Source organism: Rattus norvegicus, chromosome 3, assembly GCF_036323735.1.
Source record: "Rattus norvegicus strain BN/NHsdMcwi chromosome 3, GRCr8, whole genome shotgun sequence".
Lineage (NCBI taxonomy): Eukaryota > Metazoa > Chordata > Mammalia > Rodentia > Muridae > Rattus > Rattus norvegicus.
The window spans coordinates 78,425,108-78,450,484 of record NC_086021.1 but is presented as its reverse complement, the minus strand read 5'-3'; the positions used below and the strand labels follow the sequence as shown (position 1 = coordinate 78,450,484).

Here is a 25,377-nt window from a genome sequence, read left to right as displayed (position 1 = left end):
TACCTCATAATACTGGCTTAAAAGACATTATTATAAGAGTTGAAGCAGTATAATTTTGATGAAATTTCATTGTTAGAATTGTAATAAAAATATTTCCTCTTCATTAACTATGTAGTAAAGTTCATTGTTCATGAAAATGGCTGTGAGACATTCTTTTGTGGGACAACCAAACATAAAATAGAGTGGTATTCAAGGCTCCCTGGTCTCAGAATCAGTTGGTTCTGGTTCTGAGCTGTCTGTACCATTAAAGGATGACACAGTGTGAATCTAATTTTTAGTCTTTATTTGGTTAAGTGAAGTAGTTCTGTACTCCAGATAACCTTTCACACACGGCTTCCTGTTTTCATACAGCTATAACACTGATGTGTGTGGTTGCTGTCGTTGGTCATTTAGTTCAGTCAGTCTTTTTATTATTGTATTTCTACCACCACTTAATTGATTTTAGGGATAAAATGTTATTGAGTTCTGTCTCTTTAAATCAGAGTGATCCAGAACCGTCTGTCTCACAGACAGTTTTCTAACACAGAATCTCAAGTGACAGCCTAGCAGTCCTAAAACAAGAAGAGGGCTGGCTGATGGGAGGGCTCTAGGAGCCACGAGCAAGGGCTCTCAGTTATTCTTTTTACACTTCATGTTTTCATTTTTGTTCTGTTATTTTGTGTGTATGTGTGTTTTACAAGCATGCATGTCTGTGCACCATGTGTGCAGTACCCTTGTAGGCCAAAAAAGAGTTTGGATTAAATCCTTGGGACTTGAGTTACAGATGACCGTGAGCACCTCTGGCTATTAGGAATTGAACCTGGGACCTCAGAAAGAGCAGTCGGTGGTGTTTTGTTTATTTGCTTTATTAATTATTTAGAGAGTCTCACATCATGCAATCTGATTGTGCTCACCTCCCAGTCTGCCCATGTCTGCTCCCCCAACCCCTGAGATCTCACACACACCCTCCCCCCCAAAAAGGCAGGCAGGCAGGCAGGCAGGCAGGCAGGCCCATTTTATGTTGTTCATGTGCTCACTGGAGCATGGTCACATTCCTAGTGGCTAGCCCCCCAGGGAGGATGACGTTCCACCTGCATCCACTCCAGAAGCCATCAGCTGAGGAGGCTGTGCAGTGGCTGGAGAGGGACTGGGCCAGCTCTCCCTTGTCCATTGAGGGGCAGGGACAGCTCCCATCCCCCTCCCACAGACTCTAACATGGCTTCAGGCACAGCCAGTACTCTCAACCACCAAGCCATCTCAACATTTCTCAACAATTTTTATATCACATCATAATGAATTCTGTCCAGGAAGTTTGGTCCCACACCCTGGTGGGGTTGCAGAGAAGCCTGTTTTTCAGAAAATAAATTATGTGTTTCTAATAATCTTTAGAAGGATATATTGTTGTATGCTTTGAAATATACACAAATGAAAATCTAGCTGTAGCTGACTATTATTATAATGGCTGTTGAGTTTTTTCTGTGCTGACTGTAAGACAAAGATAATGAGTGCATGAGCATACATTTATTAAATAGAAAGCGGTAATTTCATACTTGGTATGAGGCACAGAAAAGGAAAGACCTCATCTGGGAATATAGCTAATATTCCAAGAGAGCAGATTTCTTGTGTTAATCCTCTTTAATTGCTATAGAACTGGTGAGAAATTAGAGAGATCACCATTTGAAGTCATTTCACTTGGTCATGCTACTGCCTCACCTTCCTGGAGTCCCTCTTTCTCCCTAATTTTTAAGACTCTTTATTCTTAAGAACTAATGTGTTTTCTAGTGTACTCTTTCTGCTCTGCATTTCCTCAGACAGAACCTTTGTGTCTTGAATGTACCTCGTCCATTCCACCCTTGTCTTTGCTTAGCTGTAGCACCATTTTCTCCTGCAGGGGCCATGTGTTCTGTGAACTGCTTTTCTCTATCCCGCTTTTGCCCTCTCCTTCCTATCTGGGATTTCAGAATCCCCCTTCAGGCAGGTTCATTCATGGAGCTGTGACTTCGTTCCATGTGTACCTATTCTTAACCTCACTGACTAGACTGCTGGCTTCTTGGAAGTGTGCATCGTACTGTTTGCTTTAGTCTCTCCGATGCCTACAGCATGCTTTTTACTGAGCTTCAGTGTCAGACGATGCTTATCAATTGTGTCGCTCATATTTGTTTCTGCTCTAAAGTAAGCTGGTGTGAGTCGTGACATGGTAGAGGCGTTGTACTGCTTTACTTTGCTGCCTAAGAGAACATTGCAAGTCAATTTTAAATAAGTGAAAACGTAATTTTTATACTTTAACCTCTTACATGCATTGTTGGGCTTCCACAGGCAGGGCTTTGTGCTAGTTGCATGCAGATTTATATTTGGCATCTGTACAAACAGGATACAGATACATTTGTACTTACATTGTTAATTTGCATTTGTCATTTGGACTTTGATGTTATTGTTATTTTATTATTATTGTCTCCAGTATTAATACTTTTGTCTAGGGCTGATTCTGAGCTGACAATAATATGGTATCATATTTGGTATAATTAAGCATATTTTATAGGCACAGATTTATATAAAGGAAAGGAAGCCTTATTTGAAAGATGAACTGTGCTATTTAAAATAGGAATCTGAGATCTTTTTCACATTGCAGCTGAGTTAAACAAATAATCTTTCCACCATTATAAGTAGTGCATGTAGTTAAAAATACATTTATACATATTATTTTTAAAAACCTAGTTAACTTTAAAATATGTAAGTTTTCTTGTCGTTTAGGGTTCTGTGAAGCTGATCATCAAGAGGCTTGCAAATCATTGGTGGTTTCTATTTTCAGATTTCCACATCCCGGAGTAATTTGCTTTAATTTCACCCAATTTAACCTATACTTCACACCATCACCATTCAGCTTTAATAGCTATGTTCTATGCATAAGAAAAGCAGATAAATGTCCACAATTAGGCTGCAAATGATTACAACTAGTTAGGGCTTTATGAAGACAAAACTTAAAGGGCTCTGGCGCCCAACAAAGCACAAAGGACTCTGGACATGCGGCCCGAGAAGTCAGGGCTGCTGTGCGTTTGATTTACACTTGGTACTTTACTTGATTTACTGTTCTTCATGTATTGGCAGGTGTACCCTTCTGAGAGTTGTGCATCGTTAAAGAATATTAGTGCTTCGTTGTTAATTTACTCTGCCTTTAAATTTATTTGCTCCCTTGAATTTCAACATAATCAGGTTTAATTAAAAATATATTAAAATTCTAACATTTTAATACATTTATATAATATGTTTATAAATATATAAATAGTTCATTTGAAATGTGCTGGTACTTATATACCTTATCAGCACATTTATGAAATGAAGTCTTTTCTGAAGTCTTTATATATGAGTTAGCTGGCCCTATAGTACATGTGCTAGAATTATGGCTTCTGTAATTCTATATGGAATTGATTTCTAGCCAGGACTTTGTATGTGATGATTTTACATTTGTACACTCAGAGAAGACTCAGAACTTGCTTTGATTCTGTCAGTATCCTGCTTTCCCTCCCTTTCTCTGGCTTATGTTTTAGTTGATGATTAGTGTAAGTATTGTTTTAATGTATTGAGAATTTGTTTGCTGTTGAGATTTTTAAAAAATAAACTAATTCTTTTTAAGTAACAGCATTTTAGAAAATATAATTATTTTGTAATTAAAATGTGTAAAATAGCAAAATGACAAAGTAAAATTTGTAATTTTGGTTAATGTATCTCATTACATCTCATAAAATCTAATATTTCTCTCAGTCTGAGGTGTAAAAATACTTTTCTGAAAATCACTTACAATGAGTATAATAAACATAATATAAAACTAAGATTTTTATATTAAAGTTCAGCTTTAATCATCTTGTTGGATAGATACTCTCTCAAAAATCTTACACTGGTAAGTGTAGCAGCATTAACGTATGTCTTTTTATAACTTGTGCATCTAGAGTTTCAATAAAGTATTCTTCATTTTATAAATGCTGTGTTCACTATTATGTGAGATAGCATAGTTACTTAATATATACTTATTTTAGATACCTTATTTTTTAAGTAATAACCAAATAATGTCATCTTAGTTTGTCTAAAGTAAAATACATGTAATTGGATATTCCTTGTGCTTGTGTTTTTTATACACTGTAACAAACATGTTTTTAAAAGTAGACAGTTGCTAACTTTAGAATAATGCTCAGGAGTTAATCCTTCAGGCACCTTTATTTTTAAAAGCAGTCTATGTGGGAGAGTGCACTGAAATCTAACTTAAATATCCTTATTTTAAAGACACTAGGTAATCTTCCCTCCAGAGTAGACCAGTATGGTCATGGCAAGACCATATAGCCACACAGCATCGGTTGTGTTAAACTAGTTTCAGATGCTATATCATAAAACTTTCAGTCCAATCAGCAACTAAATTTAAATACTGCAAATTGTAGCAGCAAAACAATAATTCTGCTGATTAGCCCCTTTCCATTTCTTGTAAGTGAACTGTTTATGCTGTTGAGTACCTTTTGAAAAAAGAAAAAGCCAAAACAGCCTTGATTAGTCAAGGAGTAATTGGATGACTTGATTTTAGCAAGAGAATGAATTGGTTGATGATAGCCTGTAACTAAGTGTAGTGGTTCTGTTCAGATGAATACATAACATGCAGTTGTCAGATCTTGACAGGTATGACTTAGAGACAGTGCTAGAAATCCAGCAGTGGGGGGATAGGATACACATGGAGGTCAGCTTGTTTGCCATCAAGTCTTGTTGGAAATTTTGAGCTAACTTTTGAAGGAATTCAGAGGAACATTTGTATTCCCCCACTTTGGGGGCAAGTGGAAAAATCTTTTATCTCATTGCTAGAACCCTGTTTTGTGCTGTAAAGATGGACGAGCTAATGTGGGTATTTAACCCTTTCAACAGGGTCAGCAGTGTTACACCCTCTCACTTTTGTTGAAGACCCTGGAGTGAATGAAGATCATGGTTTTTAGTGCAGCCATTGGATAAAGCTTAAAGTCTTTGCTGTATTCATATCTAACTGCTTGAAGTCTTGGTTTTTCCAGAATGTTTGTACCCACTTTTCTTATTTATAGTTCTCTAATTATGTTAAAGGCTGCATATGAAGTAGAATAGAGTACAGTTGTTTTCATTTATAACTCCTCTTCAGTAAACCCAGTTGTACTATTATCCTCCAAAAGTATAATATACTAATTGCCCCTTCTGTGCTTTAATGTGCTGTATGGGCCCGCAAGTGTCAGTTGCATAAAATATGGAGTCATTTTCTTGCTGTGTGAATGAATGAACTAGCAGAGGTAGACCTGTGTAACTAGCTTGAGGGTGATGAATGTCACAAGGTACAGGCCCTTCTAAGTCGCTCTGGTACTGGCTTTGATTTGGCACCACCTGGTGGTGAGTACTTGCTTTGACTTAACTATCAGTGGTAATGACTGGATTTCTGTGAGAGGATCTCACAGAGTAGGCTTCTAGAAATCTCTCAAGTAGTTGGGTACCTATTTGTTGGGCCAATTTGAGTGGGTTGTTTTGGAAGACTATTGGGAATGTAAGCGCCTACTTACACAGTCGGCTTCCAAAGGACATACTTGTGGTTCTTAGTCTCTCTAGTCTTTACTCTCCCTTCCGTGCTTCATTCACCAGTTTATAACTGTGAGTCCTGTATCCAAGACTACAGTTATTTTTGATATATGTTGCCTGGTTTGGGGTATCTACTACGTTCATAGTGCTCTTGTGTTTGGACCTAAGTAAGGTAGATATGGTCATCAGCCTCCAATTCCAGTACCAAGTAAATGGTGTGTTTTTTTCCCCTATTCCCCCTGCTGTATATTAGAAAACTGAATTTAAAGTCAGAATCCATTGATATTTTGAATAAAATACCTGTTTTAAAATTAATGGGGAGCCAATTTTATTACATGTTTGCATTTTCAAGCATTTAAACACCAGCTTCAAATTTCAATGAAAACAATACTTTCTCTCTTCTCACAGCATCAATACATTTAAATATGGCACTAAAAATAATTTGTACTCCCATCAAAACCCGTTGAAGACGCTGAATCTAAATTTTACATTGCATCTGTATAACACTTGTTCTCTAGTTTGAAACCTTGAGGTTGTTTTTCTCTGTCAACTTGTAGTGGATACTGAGTCTTCCTTGCTATTCTTGATTCTAAATTTACTCTTACATGTATGTGCTGATCTGTCTTTCCTACTTGATTGTAAATATCTTGAAGAGTAGGAATTAATTGTTTTCCATTTCCCCCCTTCTATAAAGGTTTTGTTATGCCCAGGAGAAGAGAGGGGGCTGGGCTCTTCTTGGCAGCTGTTGCCCTCATGGCAGCTCTGACGCCGCTCAGCTTCTTTCCCATTGTGCATCCCTGCCTTTGTTTCGGTGAACTTGAGGGTCCATTCATTCTTAAACACTTGGGTAGTTTAGTTTCATGGTTGGAGTGGTTCGGATTGGATCATTTCTCGTGGAAGGTTGTCATGATTGGTTAGACTTCTGTCCGGGACCTGTGCCTCATCTTACCTTGAGCTCTTGGTCACCTTGTGTGCTTTGCTGAGGTCTACAGGTGTGGATGAATGGCTCAGAGTCATGGAAGCTGCCTGGCAGTGGCTGCTCCAGTTTTCTTATCTTGGAGAAGTGCCTTTGAGCTTCTGGTACTCCAGTATCCAATAGGCAATTGTAGAAAAAATGTCTTTTAAGATGTGTATTTTTATGCTGGTACACATACACCATCCCAGGACACAGGAGGTAGACATGAGAATCAAAACAAAACAACAAAACAAAAAAAGTCACCTTCATCCTTAAAACGCATAGCTTGATCTTCCTTATCAACAAGGCCAGCCCTGGAGGAATTCAGACCCAGGAGTTCTCTGGCTCATAAAGGAATCACGGAGATTTCTTTGGAATAAAATACAATAAAATGGTTATTCAGTAAACTGTCCTAAGCATGACTCCAGGGACAAATAGATTATTCTAAATATGGCTTCTGAGAAAATCAGTTTTGTATACTTCCGAAGAGTAATTTTCTAAGTTGAAGATAAAAACAGAGGAAGTAGAAATGGGTTTTTACCACCACCTCTGTGTACAGTGACTAAGGAGGACACAGGAACTGCCTGCCACTGTGAATAGACTGAGCGGCAAATCTGAGTGTTCCATTTTCTAGCGTTGGTGCCATAGTAGCCCACTTTGAAACTCAGCCCTCCCATCCTTCATTTTCTACACTCGAATTCATGTTTCTGATACCACACAGTATCTTTTATAGCCTTAGTCTCACTGAAATGTAACCTCCATGACAGTATTCTCTCTGGCCCTACCCTTTATTTTAATCACTACAATAATATGCCCATTCTATTCCTCTGGCTTGTGACACGCACATTGAATATTGAAGCCCATGGTTCTGTTCCTAGCTGCCTGAGTTTGAAGATTGCATGTTAACTGTCTTTCCATTTTCTACCTGTGCCTTGGGCAGAGCTGATAAATATACAGTTTAGTATAAGGTAAAACAATGAATAAGAGAATTAAAGAATGAACGAATTCTTTGTGCAATTATTCATATTGAGAATAAATAAATAACCCCAAAGAAAAGCTGTGAATGTTAGAAGCTAAAATAGCAAAAGATAAATTTCATGGCATACATTAAAATATTTAACAAATATTGTGAGAAAGCCAGTGCTAAGCATACCAAACATAAATTCGTAGATTCAGCGTAGTCTTTGTAATTTCTCTTCACCTCCCAATTACTTACTGGTAGTGCTGGGTTCTAATCTTTTAGATGATAAAGCACCATATATACTTCCACAGCAGTGGTCTTGTGATCTTTCTCTCTTACTCACTTACACTCTGAATGATCCATGCCAGCTTGTATCAAAAGACTGTTTGCTTAGTGGGTAAGAAAGAGGCTATCAAATCCAGGGGGAAATGTGGCCAGTTATCCAGGGGGAAATGTGTAACAGTTAAAATGTCTGATGTTTAGCAGGATGTAACTTAGAAAGAAGACAAGAAGCTGCTCAGAGGTTGGGTGGAGGGAGATACAGGGACAAACCAGCGGGACTCTCAGAACTAAGGAATCTGATCCAAGAGTTTGGGTCAGCTGAGGATTTGTAGATGGTGAAGATTAAGTTACAGAAAGGTGTTTTCTGCAGACAGAAGACAGACAGATAGCTTCAGGAGTTAGGAAGCTAGTGGGTTGGTTATCCCTGAGGTAAGTAGAGCACAGGGGCTCAGCATTGGAAGTAACGCTCAACAAAACACCAAGTTTACTTTGTGTATGTAAATAACTATTAATGTGCTGTAGAACAAGCAGGGAAGCTGGAGAAGCCAATCCTGTTCCCATTAAGGAACTTCTTTTTCTACTTTTTTTGGAAAGAGTTTATGTGTTACAGCAACTAAAAATGTACAACCCTTGAGCAGTTGAATATAATTAAGTACAGGTGTTGACTCTGAATTATAATTCATAAATTTTAAGTGACTTTAAGGATTTCTTAAATAGTATGATTGTATAATTATCTACAGTGTAAGTATAGTACTAGTAACTGTTAGGCAGAATTTTCCGGTGTTCTGTACATCTGAAAAACTGTGTTGTGGATTCTAATGTCTTCCTTTGTGTCAGTTAAGTGGTGTCACTCAAAATCAAAGGCACTCTTTGCTTATGGCTATTCCAGTAGAAGGTTCCATTTTAAACAGTATATATATTCTTATATCTGTTTCTTTTCATCTCATCTTTCTTACCCAATATTTTGATTAATTGATGAAAAGTATATTATTTTTAATTTTAATGAATTCTTAAAGTTAGGAGAAAATAATAAAGATTTTTTAAAGCTTTCTCAGAACTCAACAGACCTGTTTAATTATTCTGTCTTATATTAAATACTTACTTTTCTTAAGATCTGAATTATTTTTAATTACAGCATTCTTGATTGCTTCCTTATAATTAACTGTTTGGTGCAAAAGCTCTATGTGAATCAGTTAATTTGTTAGTGTTAGATTAAACAACTGACTCTCAAAGTCATTGACATGTTCGTTTTGTTTTACTAACAATTAAAATATTTACTTTATTTTATGTGTTTGAATGTTTTGCCTGCATGTGTGTATGTGTGTATGTGTGTGTATGTGTGTATGTGTGTGTATGTGTGTGTGTGTGTGTGTGTGTATGTGTGTGTGTGTGTGTGTGTGTGTGTGTGTGTGTGTGTGTGTGTGTGTGTATTGTTTGAGTGCCTGGTGCCTGGTACCTTCAGAGGTCAGAGGAGAGCATCAAATCCCCTGGAACTGGCGTTACAGTCAGTCATAAGCCATGTGGGTGCTGGGAACCAATCAAGTCATTTGCAGGAGCAGCCAGTGCTCTTAAACACTGAGCCATCTCTCCAGCTCCATTACAAAGATTCTGAGAACTCCTATCAATTCCTGAATATGTAAGTGGAGCGATAATTTTCTTTCTCCTTGTCAACATTTGGTTTTAGATCCTTTCCCTATGCTGGAAGAGAAACAAGGGAAAGAAGAAAGAACTAAGGCAAATACAACTTACTCTGGTTACCCCTAGTTTGAATTCCTGTTCCGCCATAGAAGTTAACCTGAAGTATAGATGGTAGGCATTCATGCAGATGTGTTTTATGCGCACACACTTTCTGCAGAATCTCAAATAATAGGCTTTCTCCTGGAAAATGAAAGAGTTGCGAGATGCTGAGGCTCAAACCCAGGGCTTTTTTTCCAGAGTAGGCAGGCCCTGTCCTGGCCCAGTCATATCTTCAGCCTTAGTTGGTTATTTTTGCCTAAGGACAACCCATCCAACCCAGTTATGCTGCTCCATTCATGCTTTTGTGTTGAGTGATTAGCAGTTTGTTACTTGACTTTATATTTCTGATACAAAATATTTTCCTTTTCAGAGATTATAAATATAGCCAACCAAAGTAATTATAATTTGAGTGACACAACTTCTCATTTACTTTAGACTTTGAAGGCTTAAGACTTAAAATTGCATTTAAAAGAGAATTTGTTAATCTTCCTTATTTCTTTGTTTTCTAAAATGAGTTTTGTTCCCTTTTTTTAATAAGAAAAATGGACTACTTATTTATTAATGCGTATGTGTATATATTCACATTTAAGTGTGTACGTGTCTCCAGTGTAGAGGTTAAAGGTTGCTGTCAGGTGACCTTCCTGATCATTCTCCACCTTAGTTTTTGAGGTGCGACCCCTCACTGAACTTGGTGTGTGGTTTTTGGTTAGATTAGTTAGCCAGCAAGACACTGGGTCCATCTCCTCCCATCCCTCCCTGGCTTGCATGTAGCCACAGGCTGGTGCAGCCATGCCCAGCTTCCACCTCAGGTCAGGACTCTGAGCTCAAGCAACAAACACTTGATGTGCTGCGCTCTTTCCAGCCCTGTAAACGAACTCTTTAAACAAATACATTAAAGTGCTTTTATCTCTTTTTGTAACTTAAAGTAGTTGCTTACTTTAATCTATAGTTATGAATTACAAATTTTGAGGCCCAGCTGTGAATTAGATTCTGTTTTCTTGTCAAGGTGGGTCATTTTCATAGATTAAGACTAGAATTTCAGTGGACCTCAAAGCTGGGGTTTAAACTACACTTCTAAAATCAGGACGTTTAGAATAAGCACTAAATAGCTCACCACTCCTATCCCCAACTATCTCTCCTCTTCTATTTAACGAAGCATTTTTGTTGTGTTATTTATGAAAGGGAAATGGTACCCTGCATTTCCCAGTGTTTGTGAATACTTGCCCTCCTGGAATGCATGAGTTTCTGGCTTTGGTCCTAGTACCATCAAACAGGAACAAAAGCTGCTGCTCAGAGGGCTAAGGAGAAAGGATTTCAGGAATGCAAGAGTTTGAGTCCAACTGAGGCAATGGTGAGTGGCAGGACAGAAAGAATGAAGAGTGCAAAGAAGTTGTGAATGGAGGTTCGACATACATGGAAGTTTGAAGACTTGATTAGAAACTTGAAAAGATAAATTTTAAAAATTATATTCTTGTCTTGATTTCCAACGTTGTATTTAGTGAGAAATCTGCTTTAAAAAGCTGAGGCTATAGCTCAATGGTAGATGCTTGCCTGGTATGCTTAAGACTTAAGATGAAAGTTACACTGACAGGCTAGTAATACAGGAGTAGAGCTCTTGCCCAGCATGCAGAGGCCCTGGACTTGATTCCCAGAACTGACCAAAACAGTAGTAAAGCTGTGGCCAGTGAGCTGACTCAGAGGGTAGCATCACTTATTCTTAAGTCTGATAGCGTGAGTTTAATCTCCATAACCCATGTGTGGTAAATGAGAAATGTTCCCTGTATGCTCTGGCATTTGAGTACTTGTTCCAAGGGTAATGCAGTTTGGGGAAGATTAAGAGGCGTACCCTTGTTGAAGGAAGTGTGTCACTAAAGCAAGGCTTTGAGAGCTAAAAGGCCAGATGCCATTTCTGGGTCATTCTCTGCTTTGTGATTGTGGTTTAAGGTGTGAGCTCTGAGCTTGCTGCTCTAGTCATCATGCCTGCCTATTGCCATGCTTCCCCGCTAGGAAGATAATGGACTCTCTCATCTTTCTGGAACAGTAAGCAAATAGCCCCTTCCTTCTGTGGGTTGTCGTGGTCATGGTGCTTCCTCACAGCTATAGGAAATTAACTAATATAGCATGTGATGGTGGAAAGAGAGGACCTGCTTCAGAGATTTATCCCTTACTGCCACATGTGTAGTGTGGCATCTGTGTGCCCTCAGTCATATACAAAGTAACAATAAATGAAAGCATAAAAAACTGGAAGCAGACAGGGACCACAGTACCCTAATGAGCTCATCACTTTATATGCTGACTTAAAAATAAAAGCAGATATGTACTTATGTCTTCTTCTGCTTTTAAGGTGTGGCTTCCTAACTTTCTAGTGGTTTTATTAGGAATGAATCAGAATGTAGACTTTTCAGGACAGTTGCTCATTACCTTGAAGGAACCTGGAATGTGAAGTGAGACAGGACAATGTACAGATGTCTCGAGGCTGATTTAATAGGACTCTATGTTGTGTGGTATTTCTTATCTCTTTTCCCAGAGCAGTGACTCTCAACTTTCCTAGTGCCACAAACCTTTAATACAGTTCCTATGTTATAGTGACCCCAACCATAAAATTATTTTCATTGCTACTCCATAACTGTAATTTTGCTACTGTCATGAATTGTAATGTAAATAGTTTTGGAGGTAGAGGTTTGCCAAAGGGGTTTGACCCACAGGTTGAGAACTGCTGTCCTTGCAAGTGTGCGTTTTGGTTATATACTACCTTTTGGCTTTGTACCTGGTTTAGGCATTTAAATTTATATGTATTGGCGTTACAGTAACATGTATTAAAATTCTTTGGCTTGAAACTTCATGGTGATCTCTCTCCTTTTCTTACTGCCTCCCATATACTCCATTACTGGTTTTGCCCAGCTGAAGTTGTTTTCTGTATCTGTTGCTGTATGTCCTATCTTTATATGTCCCTTAATACCCCGTGGGAGTCTTACAGTGTTTAGAGTGCAGTTCATCTTCCTGGTTAGTCTTTTAACCTGTTCTTCACACATCATTCACTGGCAGAAGAGCCATTGCTGACTTCCTGCTGACTGAGAGTGAAGTCCATGCTTGACCCTGATATCTGTACCTTCCCATCACTACCCCATCATCTGAGAAGCAATGCTTATCTCCAGCATGACTGCTTGTCACTAACCATTGTTCATGTCAACTCTCATTTTTGAAAGTAATTTAGTTTTATTTCATGTGCATTGGTGTTTTGCTTGCACGTATGTCTGTGTGCGGGTGTCAGAGCTCTGGAACTGGAGTTACAGATACGTGTGAGCTGCCATGTGGATGCTGGAAATTGAACCAGGGTCTGTTGGAAGAGCAGTCCGAACCTTAGACTCATATCATTTCTAAAAATATTAGGAACCCATGAGTAGCCATTGTACCTGGCCAGTGCACATCGTTTGAATGACAAAGAGGTTATGGGGGCTTGACTGTCACAGACAGTGCTTTCAGAAAGTTTGGCTCTGAACTGGAGGAAGGAAAGCAGTAACTAGAATGAACTAAATGTCTTGGAATGAGTGACATATTTGATCTATAGAGAATTTTAAATTTACTGAAATGTTTGAGGGAAAGAGTTCTTGAAATGGTAGAAGTTCTAATACAGGAGAGAGACCTAATTGCTTAAGGTCTCGGTAAGTCAGAGGAAGTCTGTGGGAGCAAACATTTAAAGGAAGGGAGGGAGGGAGGGAGGGAGGGAGGGAGGGAGGGAGGGAGGGACTAAGAGAAGAAATCACTTCTGTGACACTCAGTGACAAAATATCTTATACAATTGTCTATTTATATAGAAGCCAGTAACTATAGTGATTATTTAACAACATCCCTCCAGTAAATGCATTAGGAGATTTTAAATGGTAGTTTCTTAATTACAACCCTCAATTTTATCCAAGCAGATAATGGAGAGGAACCTGGTATTTGAAATTCTGTTAGAAGCATAGGAACAATGTTAATTTAAGCTTCTTTATCAGTTTTGTCTTACTTAAACTTTCCACAAAGAACAGTTTTTATAAAAACAAGCCACTCTTTTTCTAAAACACAATAAGCAGATTTAATTTTCAAAACAGTATCTTAAGTTTAGTTACAACTTTGATCTTACAGTAATTAGCCAGAACAAGAAAATCATAATGTCTGTATGTTGCGCCCAACTATGTGTATGTGTGTGTGTTGAGAAAGAGAGAGTGAAAATATTAAATATAACAAACCTCCATTTTTCAAACCAGGTCTTAATTGGATTCCACCACAAAGATTTCTTACCCAGAAATCCTATTATGTTTCCTTTAATAACATTTTCATTTCAAGCCTCTCTGTTTCCCCCACTTGCTTGCCTTCCATCCCACCCCCATTCTGGTAAATTACCTAGCCATAGATCTCAGGAACCACACTAGGCATTTGTGAAGGTCCGGCTACTGCTTTAGCTTTCATCCAACTTTTCATTCCCTTTTCCTTGAGTAAAGTAGGAAATGCTCTCCTATGCTGAGTGCAGGCCTGTGCTGTCTACACTAGGTGCTCAGATTTTCAGAGGTTGTTGAATCACTGTAGTCATTAGCCTCTGTAGAAAGACAGCTGTACCGGGTACTTTCACTCTTTGTAAAAGGTACCGTTAGTTCTTCTTTTTCTTCCCTACCTCCCTTCTTTTGGACAAGATTTCATGTAATCTAAGTTGACCTTGAGTTTACTGTGTCATTAGACATGACCTTGAACCTCTGATGTTATTGTGTCTATCCCATGAGGACTAAGGTCGCAGGTGTCTCCTGCTATACCTAGTTTCAGAACTCTTAGAGATCAAACCAGGGCTTCCTGTGTGCCAGGAAAAACACTACCAACTCAGGGGCACCTGAGAGGGCTGACTCAGCCTTCTCTGTAGCTGGCTGTGCTGCTTATGTCGATTTCTTGGTTTTTTGTAAAGTAAATCATAGCAAGAAATAGTACTGTGCCTATGGGATGGGGCTTATATGTTTGTTGCTTATTTTGTTCATATGAATCTGACATCATCTAATACACCAACCAGTTCTATGCTTAAAGCACTTAAATATTTAAATACCTATATTTTATGGCTTATTACTGACCAATCCACATTAGGATTAAAAATGACTTTTAAAAATACTAGGCAGTTGCAATTTAGGATTCTTTATAACTTAAAACAAGAATATTCTTGTCTATGTTGTATAAAAATTAACTATATTTGCTGCTTTATCCAATTCAAGCTAACTCAGGATTCCTATACCTCCATTTAGAATAATTGACATTCTATGTTAGAAAATACCTCTTAGGTAGTATAACCAAAAGGATGACTTTTATGAAATTATTTTGTTTATAAGTGTTTATTGTTCTGTACCTGAATCACTGCTTTCTGTGTGTAATATTTTGTAGCATTTATTCATTTTTTGTGATACTGTTCTTTATCTGGTAATTTGAGTAAATCCCAATAGAATTATGTTGCCACATTATGTCTTCAGAAGGGCATGAAGTCAGTACACAAGCCTCAGTAATATCTGGTTGTTTTACCCTTATGTTTCTAGTTGGCAATTTGAAATTATGGCTTCAACTGCACTTTAAATATGTGATAATAGCATGTGTTTCTAATAAGGGCCAGCACCATTTTGTTCAGATAGTGTGAATGGTTGTCACTCATATATGACAAATGCACCTTCATCTGCTTCTTTGATAGCCCCCTAAAAACCATACCCTCAAATCAGGCCGGTGAAATTAGCTGCTGTGTAAATTGTGTGTCTGAGTGGTTCATTATCTAATCACCGTCAGAACCACAGTGATAAAGTAGATTGAAGCAGAGAAGAGGTCTGCCAGATGATTTGAGCCCCTCACCCCCCCCAAATCTGGTTTCCCTTGGAAACCCTAATAGTGCAGTTTAAAACTTCAGGCTTTCGTGCCTGGCATTCAATATCTCTTACATACCAAACTTGAAAGCAACCAGTAGTTCTGAAATAAAATTTTGTTTTTGTATTTTACTTTGTCTGTGTCAGTTTTTTAAATGTTGATGCTCTTGAACTGCTCTGCCTGTGGCTAGCATGTTAAATGTTACCATTGGAGGGAAGTGCTGTGGTCTACTTGAAAAGAGTTAAGAGCAGTTGATTGGCTGTGGCCATTTGCTCACCGTCTAAATGTCCTCTGCTCTCTGTGCACGGTGATTACAGTCACCTTCTGTATCATCTGTTTATTCAATTCGGTTTTAATTCATTTTAGGTGCTTTTGAAGATGATGATATCACACACGTTGAAGGAAGTGTAGATCCCATTCGAGATATAGAAATCATTCATGAAGAGCTTCAGCTGAAAGATGAGGAAATGATTGGGCCCATTATAGATAAACTAGAGAAGGTGGCCGTGAGAGGCGGTGATAAGAAACTAAAGCCCGAATATGTAAGTAGACATTTACAACTTTTAAAGAGATGCTTAAGTGTGGTTTTCTTGGTTTAAAAATAAAGCACAGAAATTATTTATATTACTGAATTTTAGAATAAACATTTATTTCTGAAGTGTTTTTTGTTTTGTTTGTTTTTTGGAGAAGTTTATTGGAGCACACAACCAAGAGTCATGGTTATTAGCAAACTATAGTTAGTAATATTGAGAATTTAGTGGTTAGGAGGTAGATTTTTGAGTTATGGTACTTAAAGAAACATAGTTTTGCAATGAAAAACTTAACTGGGTTTAGAAAAATGATGAATATATGAACTTCTTATGTTTGAATTAATAATTTACACAAAAGCGTAGACTTTCTTAGGGATGGGCAGGATGAGTGTGTGTGCGCATGTACACACACACACAAACATAAACACATTTCTGAGTAGAATACAGATGCACTTATAGTACAGTGAACATGTGGAGGTCAGGGGACAACTTCAAGGGTCATCCTTTCTTTCCATTTTCTTTGAAGCCAGGTCTTTAGCTGTTTGTCACTTTATGTGGCAAGCTAGCTGGCCCATAGACTTCAGGGGCCTCTCTCGCTCTCGCTCTAGCTCTAGCTCTCGCTCTCCCCGCCTTTAAGATTTATTTTATTTATATGAGTACACTGTATCTGTCTTCAGACACACCAGAAGAGGGCATAGAATTCCATTACAGATGGTTGTGAGCCACCATGTGGTTGCTGGGAATTGAACTCAGGACCTCTGGAAGAGCAGTCAGTGCTCTTAACCACTGAGCCATCTCTCTAGCCACAAATGAATACACTCTTAAGTAGAGAGAAATTTTATGTTTTATGGAGAGGAAATAGCCACCATTATCCCCTGCTCAGATGTATTTTAAGTACATTAGTGAGTTACTATTTGTAGCATTGTGATAGATGCTTAAATGCCAGTTTTGAAGTTTTATATGGTTGAGTTGTACTTTTCATTTAAAAAAGAAATGCATGATAACATCTTCTAGTAACTGTTCTTGCTTTATATGTAACTTTGTTATATAAATATTTTTCTATTTTTATGTTAATTTTTATTGGAAATATTGGTTTAGTTTTCAGAAACTGATTATGCCATTTCCCCCTCCCGCACTTATTTTTAGTGTTTATAAAACTGCACTACTTAGAAAGGAACCACAGTAGCCACAGAGCTACAGCCGTGCCACTTTCTGAGTCTGCCTGCTTTCCTGAGTTTCTCAGAAAAGCATATTTCTTCTTGTAAGCAGGCCTTTCCTGATACTCTGGGCTTTTTACTTTCTCTGAACCTCACCTCTTTTTTGCTGTGCAGCTGGCCTCTGTGTTGACTTAACTAAAAGGCATGTCCTCTTTGTTTCTCTTCTATGTTCTCCTCCTCCAGGCAGCTGCTGAGATTTACAGCTGCCTACCTTGGAGTATTCTTTTAAACTCTAGTACAATTGTCCTTGTTAAATGAATTTTGGCTTTTCTTGAGAAGGATGGAAAGAAAGAACTTAGACTTGTCTTCTGAATGTAGGGACACTGTCAACAATTGATAATGAAAATGGTTTGACTTGGGGTGGGAAGGTGTGTGTACTTTTGTACTGTGCTTTGTGTGTTTCACTTCTCTTAATGTTGTGCTTACGTCCTAGTTATACACAATAGAGAATGGAGAGGTGTCTAATGAAGTTACATGAGGGTTAGGATAGAGAAGAAAATGCAAAGTGGGTATAAAAATATTCCTTGGGTTGGGAGGGAGAACTGGTGTGAAGCAATGTCTTCTGGACATGACAAGACAGCTCACAGCAGCTGTGGCAAAAGACCTGCATATGATGAAGCCAGTCAGTGTTCCAGTATGAGGGGCTTGCAAGCCCCCATCCCTAGCTGAAGTGATGTTGACATTTAACAGCTTCCGGGGAAGGAAGAGTCAGGTTTTATTTAATGATCTGTCTCTTCTTATTGCATTGACTGTGATCTGGTGGATGGCCCACACTGATGATACAGATTGGATTTGGTGGGTTATTTTTTTAAAAAGACACAAAATTGCCCACCCCCACAATGACACACCTACTCCAACAAGGCCACACCTCCAAATAGTGCCCCTCCCTGGGCCAAGACAATACAAACCATCACAAGGAGCAACAGTGGGGATCCCCTTTATCATAGCCTTTACATAGTTGTTTCCTCGGTCCCCTCTGTCCTAACAGCACTCTAGCTAAAGTGGTGCCAGTCATTCTAAAGATCCTCTCCACTCTGCTATGGCCTCATGTTAACTAATTCTCAAGGGGAAAAAATAGGAGGCTTGGAAGGATGCATTAGAGACAGTTTGAAATGTGTAGCCCAGGCTGGCTTTGAACTATATGATCCTCTTGCCCTTGGGCTTCCAAGTGCTGGGATTTTTGGTATGACAAAAATATACCTGGCTTAAGCTAGGAGTCATCTTAAATGACTTAAATATAGCTTCTTGATCTTGTCATTGAGTCAGATTGGCACGTAGCCTAGGCTGGCCTCAAACTCTTGAGTAACCAAGGCTGCACTTGAATTCTTGATCCTCCAGTTCCCAAATTTGGGGGTCTCGGGTGTGGCACTGCATCTGGCTTTATGTTCTGCTTGTCATAGAACCAGAGTTCTGCTCATGCTAGGCCATCATGCTGCCATCTGACTTACCTCTTCAGCTCCTGAAGACCTCATTTCTAAGGGAAAGGTGTGAGGAGAAGCAGTTATTGATGCTGAGGAGCCTTCTTTCATCTTTTGTACAGTCTCCAGCCAACAAGGCAGCTCTTTAAAATGAAACCGCTGTCTGCTCCTGTAGCCCAGGCTGGCTTGGAACTCATTACATATCTGGTTTCACACTCATGGTAATTTTCCCACCTGAGCCTTCTGGGTGCTAAAGTTGCAAACGTAAGCCATCATACTTCATTTTTCTTGTTCTTCTCCCCCTCTGTTCTGTGCTAGATAGGCTGCCCTTGAACTCAATGACTTCCTGCCTCCATCTCCCGAGTGCTGGAATTGCCGTATTGCCTTGTCCTACAGTCAGTGTCTTGGTTATCTAGTAAGATAAGTGCTAAAGCAGAAGGTAGGCCCTGCTCTGAGAGTGATATTTACCATGGCAGATTATACCACTAGAGCATCGACCATTAACCAGTCTCAGGCATCTAAGTCAGTGGTGTCGAATAGTTACCACTTGAGTTTTTCATAAACTCAGAGTGAAAGAACTTCTGTGGCCTTTAAACAAGGACTTTCCACAGGGCAGCAGTGGCAGAGCAAGCCTTTATTCCCAGGATTGGGGAGGCAGAGGAAGAAGATGCATGTGAGTTGGAGGCTAGCATGGTCTGCCGAGTGAGCTCCAGGACAGACTGGGCTACATAGAGAAGCCCTGTCTTCAAACAAACAAACAAATGACAATGATTTTCCACTTTCTTACCCAACTCCTGGTAACTTTTGTTTTCCTTTCTGTTTCCAAAGATTTGCCTATGCTAGATGTCTTATAAAATAGAATTATATGGTTTTTTTTTTATTCTTTTCTGCTTGGCTTATTACATTAAAAATAATACATTAAGAATGTCAAATACTTAGGTAAACTACTCTTTTACCACTTTTACTTATGTATTCTTTATGTATATGCGTGAGTGTCTGCTTACATGCATAAGTGTTACCTGAGCGCCTGGTATCTATGAAGGCCTGAAGAAAGTCTCAGAACTGCCTGTAACTAGATGTGAGCAGCATAGAGTGGGAACTGAACTCAAGTTCTCTGTCAGAGTAGCAGCCACTGCTCTAGACTCTTTATAGCTTTTATAAAGTAAATTTATAGAAAGCAAACCCTAAAGTTAAATAAACATTAGGTACATCAATCAGTTGAAAACTTCACAGCGCATAGGCTGGAGAAGATATAGTTCAGTTGGTAAAATGCTTGTAAGAGGTCCTGAGTTTGATCCCCAGAAGCCACGTGAAAAGCAAGGTGCTCTGGCACACTTATATCCCTGTACCAGAGAGAGCAGCACCCCTCCCACCTTTTGGCCAACCAGCTCAGCTCCAGGCTGAGAGAGACGCCTGAGGAATGACACTGAGTCCATCCTCTGGCCACTGTATGAACACTCATGCAAGCACATACATATGTACCTTCATATATGGGAACATAAACACACAGAGAGAAGAGCGATGAGGACTGGAGAGATGACCCACTTAGTAAGAATGTTTACTGCTCTTTCAGAAGACCTAAGTTCAGTTCTCAACATTCATGTCCAACAGCTCACAACTTATAATGCCACTTGTGGGGACCCAGTGCCCTCTTCCAACTTCTGCGGTACTTATATACCTGGATGTACAGACAGACACACACACCTTTTTTGAAAGAAGGTGTATTAATCAAGAATGTAGACATATTATTATAGTTTATTATTTGAATGTACACAATATATCTAATGTGTACACTGAAATAATATATAAATTCAAAAATATATAATATATATTCAAAAGGTTTTAGAAAATATTTAAAGTGAGAATGATAAAATTCTTAATTTGATGTGATAATATCAATGTGGGACTCAAACTTTGTGTCTTCCTTACTTTTCTATTGTCCTGAGGAGACACCATGGCTAAGGCAACTTGTAAAAGAAAACATTTAATTGGAGACTGGCTTTCAATTTCAGAAAGTCAATCCATGATCATCATGGCAGAATATGGTTGTAGGCAAGCCTGATACAGGAGCTGCAGCTGATAGCTTACATCCGATCCACAACTTCAAGGCAGAGAGACTAATTGGAAATGGTGTGGGTTTTTGAAAGCCCACAAGACCAAACCTAATCCTTCCCAAGATCAATCCACCAACTGGGAACCAAGCATTCAAATACATGAGCTTATGGTGGCCATTCCCATCTACACATTGTGGTAGGTTGAACTACTTCATAGGTCCAGAAGTGATTATTCTAAATACCGATGAGGGCTTTGAACAGCGATGCTTTGAAGCAGCAATGGAAAAAGGCTGAGGGTTGAGCGAGTCTTTCCTTTTTGCTTTTTGCCTGAGAACCTCTTCATAACTGACTACAATTAACCAAATAATCTTCTTAACACTATATTTTGCTTCATTTACAGTCATTGTTAGCAAAGAACTATTGTTAGGTTTTAGAGAATAAAATGACTTCATATTTGGTCGTATAGTATGTGAGCATACAGCTAAAAATTGCTAAAGCTGAAAAACTTCTATGTCATTTATTCCCAGAAATTTTCTTTTACTTTTGAATTGAAGCTTTTATTCGTAAGGAACAGGTTCAGTTTAATACTATTTTAAGAAATGGGGTTTTATTCTTACAATACAAGGCAATAAATGCAATGAAATAAAATATTCAAGAAAGGTTTGTTGTATTGTCACATGCCTTTTCTAGCTGAATTGTAAGCCATTCCAGAACAGCTCCCTTAACCTCTCTTAACCAGAGCAGTCTTAACCTCTCTCTGACACTCTGACACTCGTATACTGCTTGTCACCACAAAGAAGCCTACTTTCCTTCTATTGCTGCAAGGATTTATATCTTGCCTTATATATTATTTTTATTTCTGACTTTTCTTTCTTACAATTTATGCCTACTTAAAAGTGGCTTGTTTAACTTCAGGTAGTTTGTTGTGTGCTTTCTGTATTTTTTCACAGGGTTTCTGTGTTTACTCTGTATATTTTCTGATCCAGATTTGTGTGAGCACCACTTTGCCTTCACGCCCATCGTGACGGAGCTCTTGCAGGACACCAATGCATAGGGTCAGATGCCCGTTAGAGACTGTCTTGGGAAGGATTACCCTCAACAGAAGTTGGGGACTGAGCACATTACTTTAGAAAAGGACTAAGAGTCAAGTGCTGTGGTAGATAGTGTGTGTGTTCAGTGTGTTGCATAAATGGTATGAGTCTTAGTGCACCCTGTTCTCAGTTTGAGGATAAAAGTTGGGAAGTGCAAAGATGTTTGAGTCCTCCCAAGATAAAGCAGAGATTAGACTGATTTAGGATCAGCGCATTAGACAAAAGTAAATTCATCTAAGAGCTGATACAAAGGTAGATAGATGTGTCACTGGCATACACCAGTCTGGGTAGAGCACTTTAGCACTTTCCTAGGATGTATAGGCATTAAACACAGTGGCTACAGAGCTGGGCTTGGTGGTATATGCAGTTCCAAGAGTTCAAGGCCGTGTAAGAGAACATAGTGCGACCCTGTCTCAAAAATAGCAGGGAAATTAAAAATAAAAACCAGAGGCATGATAGCTTACACCTGTGTTCCCAGTGCATGGGCAACAGGGGCAGAGCAATCACAAGCTGAGGCTAACCTGGTCTACAGCATGGGAACTTGTTATACATAAATGAATGAATGAATGATAGCTGAGAGTTAGATCATGGCTGGGAGATTACTTGGCTTGTAGAATGCCTACTGGGCAAACTTGAGGACTTGAGTTTGGTTCCCCAGCACCAATATAAAAAACTGTGTTGGGGTTGGGGATTTAGCTCAGTGGTAGAGCGCTTGCCTAGGAAGCGCAAGGCCCTGGGTTCGGTCCCCAGCTCCGAAAAAAAGAACCAAAAAAACAAAAAAAAAAAAAAACAAAAAAACAAAAAACAAAAAAAACTGTGTTTGGTGGCCAAGAGCAATCAAGGAAGATACCCATCATTGATTTCTGACCTCCACACATAGATGTTCACACACACACACGCGCGCACGCACACACACACACACACACACACACACACACACACACACACACACACACACACACTCCTGTGAATATGGTCTCCATGGACCCTTAGCAGGACCTAGCTTCTCTATTCATTCTGCTCTGCTGCAGCTGTTTCCCTATGCTCCCCAAACCTGTCACTTGTGCTCACTCTGTAATTCCATGCATTCCTTACCTCTACCAGATGACCTTGCTCCCAACTCCAAAGACCAAGGTAAAAGCCTGCAGGCAAAAATTCTTTCAATTTTCCATCAACCAAACTTGAAGCTGACTTACTCTTCTTATCCGTAGGAAAGTGTACACTTTTTCTGTTGCTTTTAAGTGGCTTTTTAGACAATTCATAAACTAAAATATTCACACTTTAAAAGTATACATTTCAATGGACTTTTAGTATACTCATAAAATTATATTTTGTCCATCAATCCCCCTTCCTTCCCTCTGTCTGTCCCTCCCTCCCTCCCTCTTCCTCCTTCCCTCCCTCCCTCCCTCTTTGTTTCCCTGTACAGATTGTTTAAATTGTATCTAAAATTATTTGGAGCAGAAATGTTTCTGATGTGGATTTTTTTTCATATTCTTCATTATTTGCACAGACCTTCTGCTATATCTTGAGCACAGGATCCAAATTCTAAACACAAACCCATCTGTGTTTCATATACACTGCATACTACCTGAAGACAGTTTAATGCAATTTTGGTATTCCTTCATTTTGACTGCCACTAGTCCCATGAGATTGGATGTGGGATTTTTCACTTGTGGACTCATGTCATTCTGAAAAGCTGGAGATTGTGGAAGTCACCTGGGTTTTGGAGTTGGTTCTTAATGGTTTTGTTTGTTTTGTGCCCCACCCCCACCCCCACCCCCACCCCCACCCCCATCCCCATCCCCACACAGGCTTTCTCTGTACAGCTCTTGCTGTCTTGGAATGTTCTCTGTGGACCAGGCTAGCCTGGAATTCAGAGATCTTCTTGCCTTTCTGGGATTAAAGTGTGTGCCACTATGCCTAGTCCAAAATGTTCTCAGTTTTATGTAATACTTGTCTCTATAGATTCTTTCCAAGTTTTTCATAGAAAATAAAACATTTGCTGCCACAATTTTCTAAATACCCCCTTCAATTACATGTATATTTTAACTTTGTACTTATTGTTACTGTATTGGTGAGGATGTTGGCACCATAGAGTTGCATGTGAAGTCAGGTCTCTCTCCATCCACCTCTAAGTGGTTCTGGAGGTGGACTCCAGCTCTCTAGGCTTCAAACCATCTCCAAGACACAAGTGCCTTTTCTTTACTATCACCAGATCCTTCTGAGGAAGTTACTGGGGCTTACAGTCTTTACTCTTTAACAGTCATAAGTGCCTGTCTGCACCCTACTTCTTAGGAACTTTATGCTTGTGGTCTTCCTCGCCCGGCATGAAACTGGGGCAGTTTTTAAAATATGTGTATTTCTGTTCTATTTGTTACCTTCTTTTCTGTAAACCTGAATAAAAGCAGTGAACGGGAACTATGCCACAGCCTGCAAAGTTGGTTACTGTCTGTGACTTGAATTCAGTCTGACTCAAGTTTTTAAGAGCCTGGAGGAAGGTCTTAAGAGTCTGTCAGCGCTGACCTTTAGCCAGTGAAGTCTAGTTTCCAGGAGCTTTTGGTTCCCTTGGCCAACCTGATTAGCACAGTCTTTGTAGCTCACCTTTATCTACCTTGTTCTTTACCACGCCAGAATGACCCATTAAGGTCTGTTTATGGGTCCTAGGGTTAAGTCACTCACGATGATGACAGTGATCGTGATAATGAGGATGGTGATTTTTTGTTTTTTGTTTTTTGGGGGTTTTTTGAGATAAGGATTCTATATAGCCTTTGCTATTCTGTAACTTGCTCTGTAGACTGGGCTGCCCTCGAACTCAAAAAAGTCCCTCAGCCTCTGCCTCCCTAGTGCAGGGAATAAAGTCATGCACCACCGTGCCTGACCGATCTGTGAATCACAACCCTCATAACTGAACATAAGAGAATTGTGAAAAATGTGGGAATATTAGAAAGGTTTCTAAGTCTGTGGCAACCAAAAATTAATTCATGACTAAACATGTAATGAATACAAGGTGTTTCTGACAGATTCATCCATTTGATTTTAAATTGTTCAGCTTGCTGACTGAAGGGTTTTTTGTTTTTGTTTTGTTTTTATTAAATGAAAAGTTTGGTCTTGGAATTAAGATAGAATTTTTAACAATTTCTGAAATGGCCCTAAAGATACTCCTGCTGTCTTATACTTGTATTTTTGTGAAGGGCCTGCTCAGCATTAACAATGGCTCTGAAAACCGCTGAAGTGCTGTCCAGTCAGCAGCATCGGACCCTCAGCCAGGGTCTAATTCCTTATGTAACCACCCGCTCATAGGATGCAAATCGTTCTAGTTTCTAGTAAATGGTAATATATGCATGCAAAAATGGTTTTTAAATAAAAGTTTTATAATTTATTATCAGTAAATATTTGGTTCATTTGCATATTTTGTATACTGTCGGCGCCAGCACCAACACGGTACCGAGAATTGGGAGAAAGCCTGCGGGATGAAAGAAGCACACACACACAGGTTATTCGAAGCACACACACACACACTGGTTATCCTTGTCAAGCCAGAAGAGGAAGAGAGCTTCTGGTTTATTTATTGACCAAACTATATATCCAAAGAACACCACTTAGCAGGTATCTGTCAAGCACAGTGGGGAACCCTGGCTGAGACTTCGGTAACAAAGGACCGACTACGTGGCCTGAATAAATTAGGGAAATAACCAGGAAGGCCAGCCTAATTCTGACTCAGGT

General features: G+C 39.1%; 1 protein-coding gene across 1 annotated transcript in view; it reads left to right on the top strand.

Annotated features, from left to right (window-relative positions):
• Positions 1 to 25,377, top strand: part of Ola1 (Obg-like ATPase 1) — a 118,962-nt gene that overhangs the window by 42,917 nt on the left and 50,668 nt on the right. Inside the window, exon 5 of the mRNA NM_001033927.1 lies at positions 15,711 to 15,886. Coding sequence (NP_001029099.1) covers positions 15,711 to 15,886 — 176 coding nt within the window. The remainder of the gene's footprint in view (positions 1 to 15,710; positions 15,887 to 25,377) is intronic.